The sequence below is a fragment of the Vigna radiata genome, chromosome 4 (assembly GCF_000741045.1).
Source record: "Vigna radiata var. radiata cultivar VC1973A chromosome 4, Vradiata_ver6, whole genome shotgun sequence".
NCBI lineage: Eukaryota > Viridiplantae > Streptophyta > Magnoliopsida > Fabales > Fabaceae > Vigna > Vigna radiata.
The window spans coordinates 17,870,771-17,878,169 of NC_028354.1; the positions used below are offsets into that span (position 1 = coordinate 17,870,771).

Consider the following 7,399-nt stretch of genomic DNA (forward strand, 5'->3'; position numbering starts at 1 on the left):
TTGCATGCGGCTCCACAGACCATGACTGTATTCTCGCCAAAGATAGAGGTCTTGAACACTTTGGAAGAGTACTTTGCCATGCGTTCGTATATGAACTTCTCTGGATTCCCTTTCCACCATAATGATATAAGCTCAATGCTCTCGCCGAGCACCGGAAACCCCATATTTCCCGGTGGCAAGTTGGGGACGGAGGACTGAGCCTTATGCCTGTAGAAAAGGAAGACAAATGAGAGAGAGATGAGAGACAGAAACAGGAGCAGAAGGGATTGATAGAACTGCTCCATGGTTTTACTTTCTTTACTAAACCATGCTTCTCATGCACGCAATATATACCCGTTGGAAAAATTTAGGTAGCTCATTAGAAATTTTCCGAGAAGACCGTGGAAAACGTGTACACAAACGAAAACAACCCATAGATATTTATTTTAAAAAAGTGAACTTTTGTAATTTTTTGAAAAAAAAAAAGTGAACAGTGTGAAAGAATAGTATCAAATAAGGAAAATAATATTTTCACACTAATTTTTTAACTGCATACGTTTCAAAATGTAATTCAAATTAAAAAAAAACTTTGATTTTTTTCTTCCAAATATGTCTCTGTCTTAACTTTTTTTAATTTAAAATTGTCCAACCACATTTTGATACATGTATAGTATCAAAATAATGTCAAAAATTGGTGTCAAAATATCATTTTCCATCAAATAAATATTAAAAAGTTATGTGTCTCAAAGTATATTTTTCCATGTAAATATGCAGAATCATAGGACTAAACCTAGGACAGATTTCATAAAGTGGAATTATTTAGTGGGTGTACCCATCCGAAACAGGACAACGAACGATTGCTACATAATGCATTTGTGCATGAAGTATCCTTATGTGTTGCATAATTGGCGTACCCGAGGAGCGCACAGGCATTTCTTTAACAATATTTAATGTTTAATAATAAAAATAAATCTATAAAATTGAAATATTATCATTTAAATTATAATAATAATTAAAATAATAAATAAAAAGTTTATCAAAATATTATATATACCATTTTAAATTATTATTTGTTCTTACCAAAATTATACCTTCGAACACATGGTAAGATCTAAGAAGATTAAAGAATCTTGATCTATATTCTTAAACCTATAAAAGATTTTAAGTTCAAATCAATAAAAGAGATATGATCTTTTAAGTAAAAAAGAAAGTAAATGTGTATTTTATGATGAAATACCAAAATGTATTTATATGATTTCTAAACTCTATGACTTATGTAATAAAAACAAATAATATTAAGATGATATATCAAATAACATAAATATAAATAATAACTAACCATATATATAATAATCAACATAATAATCATAAATGTAATACCTTATCTAATTAACCAAATATTATGTTGATATATGCTATTAAAGAAAATTATAATGTAATTAAACTAATGAGATTTAGTTATATATTATGCTAATATATAAATATTTACGTCAACTAATATATTTTATAATATTATCTAATATTTTAGGTCAATGAGCTTTATTGGACCATATCATTTAACATATTTATTTAGTCGGAAATATACATAAAACTCTCAAACTCATAAGTTTGATTAGAAATAGGGAATAATTGTTGTAATGGTAACTGACCTTTTGGTCAAGTTGTAGTTATCTTTAAGTTGCAGGTGAGTTGTAAAACTCAAATAAAATAAAAATATCTTTTATTTTTATTTTTATAATTTTTAGTATTAAATATTTAATTATGGTATGTATTGGATGATAAAATATTTAGGAGTTGTATGAAAATTGATTAATAATTATTTGTAATTTAAAATTTTGAAATTTGCTTGAGATAAGGTTATATGGTAATTTTTGTGTTAATAATTGAATCAAATCAGTTTGGTTAAGTGGTAGATGTGTGTGAAGCTTCCCAGAAGCACATGCCCTCCGTGGTGGGAGTATTAGAAGGAAAATTTTGTCCATGTGAGGGGCAATAGACGTGCATAACCAATAAGATTGAAGATGAAATTTGATTTTCTGATAGTTATGGCAAACTTTTATGAAGAAAGAGAATTTGGATTCTCATAAGGACTTCATGCAGGGAGGAGGTAGTGCAGGAGAGGATAAAATAGGCTTAATAGTGGTAAGGTAATACTTTTATATTCATTTGATACAGAAAGTAAAATGATTATAAAAGTGTAAATTTTATTTTTCAAAAAGAAAAAAGAATAAAAAATAAAGAAAAATAGTTTTAAATGAATGTAAAAAATTTAAGTATGTTAAATAATATTTTTCAACCTGGCTTTTAAGTTGCTAAAGAATATTAAAAGAAGAGAGAAAAGTGCTTTCATAAAACTTTCTCCATGATAACATAATCTTTTGTTTTAACGGAGTGAGAAGTTAAGTCTTTTTATTTATCCTTCATGAGACAAAAAGCTTATAATAGGAGCATTAATTGGGTTTTGTTGTAGTTATATTAATAATGTGGTGGGGAAATATTGAAACTATTGGATGGGTTTTTGAGAGAGGAAATAGAAACAATTTTATTTCTATTCTTTTATGTATATGAAGTGAAGATAGGGGTAGTTATTTTTATCTTTATGGTATAGGATCGTAACAGGTTTAATTAGAAGAATTAGAGGTTGTGGGTTTAAAAGGAGAATTTAGGTTAATATGTTGTATATTAGTATGTTTTTAGGTTTAAAACTGTAATATGATATGAGTATGTTGTTGGGGTTAAATTTTACCAAGTTTTCTCTCATGTATGTAAGAATTCTTCTTTATACATTTATGTTAACGTCACTCAATAAATCACTTAAACTCGATCCCTCGGCAAAATAAGCATGTCCGTAATCACTAGTTCATGCAATTCTTAGCATTCCTAGCAATTAAATGTGAAGATCAAGAGCTTTAAGACGACCAAGACTAATACTCTCATCCCTAATAAATATTACTCTTGGGAGTAATTCAACCAGAACCTGAATTGTAAGGAATCTCTTGACACTCATGCAATTCATAAATCATGCTATTGAATGATTAAACAAAGCAAGCGTTAACAGATGAATTACTCTAACAATTAATGAAAAAACATATATTATTAAGAATCAATTCAAATTCATGAGAGTTCATAAGGTTACATTATTCCCTAACAGCAAATGGAAGTTATCTCATCATAGACATGGTGAAACTAGATGAACAATGAAGAAGAATGAGATAGAAAAACCCTAGAAATAGGAGATGGAAGCTCCCGCATCCAAATCCGCCTCCAGAGGGTGAAAAAGTGTGTTGTTACACTCCTCTATGTCAAAGATACAAAACCTAGGATGTTTGGGTCCTATAAATAGAGAAAAAACGAAGTTTGGCCCATGTTGCTGGCGCTCAAGCGCCCTAAGTGAGGCGCACGGGCGTCGAACGGTACTTTCTGGCGCTTAAGCGCCCAAAAGGGGCGTCCAAGCGGTGTGTGGTGCACTTTTGGTGCTCAAGCCCCCCTGAGGGGCGCCCAAGCCTCGCAGATTTTTTCAGCACTGCGTTTTTTTTTCTCTTTTTCTACAGTTCTGCTCGCTCCTTGAGTTTCAACTCCTTCATACTTTGACTCCTCTTCCAAATCACTTCATTAACCTACTAAAACAAGGAAATTTAGTCATAAAATCATTAAGTTCAACCTCAACTCTCTTATTCACACAACTTAATAGAAAACATGATTCCAAGAAAGTTTCTAAGTAAAAAAGGTTGCATTTAATATAAAAATTGCATCACAAATAACGGTATTGAGATTGAGATGGAGGGAGTAAGGGGTGGTGATGGAGGGAGCAACACTCAATCTTCTTTAGTCTCGTGGCTCAATCCGAGCTGGCTACTTATTGAGCTAACATAACTCAGCTCGCTTATTAGCGAGTTGAAAAAATTTAAACTCGGCCTGACACACCATCGATTGGTGTATTAAACGGGTTGGTTCACTAGCTCACTTAATTACACGTTTTTTATTTTTCAATTAAAAAAAAAAACAAAACATTTCTAATTCAAATCTAAATAAAGGGGAAGAGTCTTAAATTATATTTATGATTACTCAAACACAAGATTTCATTCATACAAAGATATCGCAAAATCTTTCTAACAAAATTTTTAGTAGCTTCATAGCCGTTCAAATTTGTTTTTGCATAAAAATTGAGTTATTGAGTATAAATTTGTGAACTTTTCATGTCTAAGAATTCCATGCAAAAACAAACAATTTTATGCAAGATTCTGTTTCAATAGTTTGTAGATGAGGGTTGATGAGTCAACCCAACTCACCAAAGGTTCAACCCGGATGAACCGGATTCTAAATGAGTTGAGTTCAAAATTGGCTCTTATCGAAATTTAAAAAAAAAAGTCAATCTAATCCGAACCTATGATGAGCCGGGTTGGTTCACAGATTTCAACCCATAATAAAACAAATATGGATTAAACCTCACATATAAATAAAAAATAATAACAAACTAACTAAAAATAAAAGATAAATATAATTAAAATAAAGATAATATATAATAAATAAAAATAAAAAGAAATAAGTGTATAATATTAATAAGATAGTGAAAATGAAGGTTCTGAAAAGGCATTTATAATTTAAATATTTTACCGTGTAGAGGGATATTTTTGATAGTAATATATAAGAATGGAAAGAAACGAATATATATAATAAGAGACATTATTCATACTTTAGGACATAACTTGGCAGACAAGATTGAGATTGGTTGAAGAATATCATAATATAAGTCCTTTCAATGTTGGTGAGGATAAAGACGAACAGGGAGGCCTTTGGCAGGAACAGGCATGGGATCATTAAAAATATTCTCATCAGGAATAATGGCTTCCCATTTGAACCTTTTGACCAAGTTGTGTATGAACACCAATATTTCCATTCGAGCATACTCTTTTCCAGGGCACATCCTTGGCCCTCCTCCAAATGGCACATAAGTATAAGGAGCTGGTCCTGTTCCTTCAAATCTACTCGGATCAAACTTCTCTGGCTCTGCGAAGTACTCTGGATTCTTGTGTGTTGAACTTGCACTCCAATACAACTGCATCACCAACAAAACACTCTAAATTATATCTTTACTCTTCTATTTATAGGACCATACTTTTATGCACTAATTGTAGTGTGCTTGTAAGTTTTGCCAGAGTTCTACAAATATACCTTCCAGCCTTTTGGAATTGAGAATCCATTTAACACAAAGTCATCCATGGCTTCCCTGAAAGCACCCTGGACTGGAGGCGTAAGTCTCATTACTTCACAAGCAACATTCCACGAATATTTCATCTTCTGGATGTCATCCCAATTCAACAATTCTCCCGGAGCTTTCCGTTTTGCAATCTCCGTTTGTTCTGACCAAATTTCGAGACAAATGAAACAGATCATCATGCAACAGTTTAATAATAAGAATGTATTCTTTACATTGCTAATGCTAAAAATCATCTTTTTATATAACTTTTAAGAAAATAATAGTATTTATATCTATGATAGTTTATGGTTAGAACCATGTAAAAAACAACCTTTTCATTTTCAAATGAGACCAAGTAAGAGAGTAATATACCCTGATAGACATTTTCATAAATATTGGGAGGGAGCTCAGCAAGGTATTTGACGACAAAAGTGCACACAGAACTTGCAGTTTCGTGGCCTCCTACCAGCAGGCCAAGGATCTTGTCAGCAATATATTGTTCAGTCATATATTGTCCATTCTCATCGCATGATGATAACATGTGAGACAAAAAATCTTGAGTTTGTGACGCTGTTCCATTAGCCAGTTCCTCTCTCCTCTGTCTGATAATCTTCAACAGTTTCTCCTTAATGAACTTGGAGGCCTTGATGGCTTTGTTGAACGGAGTTCCAGGCAAGTCAATGGGCACTGACATGAGTCCTGGGGCTATTCTATTGAAAGACTCAAACAAATTTTCCGCATGGATCGGATCATCAACGTTGATAAACAAACGGACGGCCACCCTGAAGGTATACCTGTGTTGAGAAAGTTGGTGAACACCAAAACGTAATCAATGCACCAGATGAAAAAAACAACGTCAAATCAAACCATCTTGGATGCGAGGTTCCATTTTTAATATTGTTTTGATTACTAGGTTTCCAGTCAACTTCAGTTGCAATTCTTTGTTGTTAATTAGGCTAAAACCTAATTCCATTTTGTCTAGTTTTTCTGAGTTTAAACTACATAAAACTTGTCACATGCAAGTAAGGAAACTATCTACGTTCGTTAAGGCTTACGGTGAGGTTATGTATTTCCTACGCTAACAGGTTGACTTAAAATGAAAGCTATGGAAGTAGGCAATTCCATTAGTGTCTAAGGAGAAAAATATGTTAATAGTAAATAAGCACCTCTTGGCCAAGTGGAAGACGGTGACATAGGTCTTGTTCTCCCATTCTGAAGCAAAGTGTCTTTGGGCAACGTTGTCCATGATACCAATGTAACGTTGGAGGGCCTGGGCGCTGAGGAACTGAGGGAGCATGTTCCTCAATTTCTTGGCTTCAACACTAGTGCTGGTTTCAAGCGTGGATGGGAATATCTTGTTCACATTACCTGGCCACCAAAACATGACCAGTTTGTTTTCGTTCGAGAACAAAAACTTGTTGCATGCGGCTCCACAGACCATGACTGTATTCTCGCCAAAGATAGAGGTCTTGAACACTTTGGAAGAGTACTTTGCCATGCGTTCGTATATGAANTTCTCTGGATTCCCTTTCCACCATAATGATAGAAATTCAACGCTCTCGCCGACCACCGGAAACCCCATATTTCCCGGTGGCAAGTTAGGGACGGAGGGCTTAGCATTGTGCCAGTAGAAAAGGAAGAAAAAGGAGAGAGAGATGAGAGAGAAAAATAGGAACAGAAGGGAGAGATAGTACTGCTCCATGGTTTTCCTCTTTTGAGGTTTGTGTTCGGTTATATGTGCCTGAAATTTGTAAGTGCCATGGTTTACATGATTTATAATTATAATTCAGTACACATCTGGATAGTTGACTTTCTTGCGTTGACTTAAAGATATACGAAAGATGATCGTGAAGAAAATAGTATGAAAAAAGTGTAAGAGAAACATGTTGTATTTAAATTAGTTAAATCAAACTCACACGTATTACAACACTTTTAGCACTTTTTAATATTATGCACATTTGGATAAAGAAAAATCTACGTTTCCTATTCTTTAGTACAAAGACATACAAATTCTTGAAATCTAAATAAAGTTAATATTAACCTAATCAACAATAACTTACATAAATAACAACATAAACAAAAGTAATTTTAATCTACTCCAAAAACTAACTAAAATTAATAAAAATGATAAATATAAAAAATATTAATCTCAATTAAATTAAAACTTTCTATTTTAAATATTTATATCTGACAACATTTTTACATATTAAAAAAGTTAGAAAT

At 32.6% G+C, this 7,399-nt stretch overlaps 1 protein-coding gene across 1 annotated transcript; it reads right to left on the reverse strand.

Annotated features, from left to right (window-relative positions):
- Positions 1–4,735: 4,735 nt before the first annotated feature.
- On the reverse strand, positions 4,736–7,000 carry LOC106758467 (beta-amyrin 28-oxidase-like). Its single transcript, XM_014641387.2, has 4 exons — positions 6,343–7,000; positions 5,549–5,970; positions 5,152–5,339; positions 4,736–5,035 (listed from the first exon to the last, which is right to left on the reverse strand). The coding sequence occupies exons 1-4, from the start codon at positions 6,876–6,878 to the stop codon at positions 4,736–4,738; spliced, it is 1,446 nt and encodes a 481-aa protein (XP_014496873.1). The 5' UTR covers positions 6,879–7,000.
- Between the last annotated feature and the right edge of the window lie 399 nt (positions 7,001–7,399).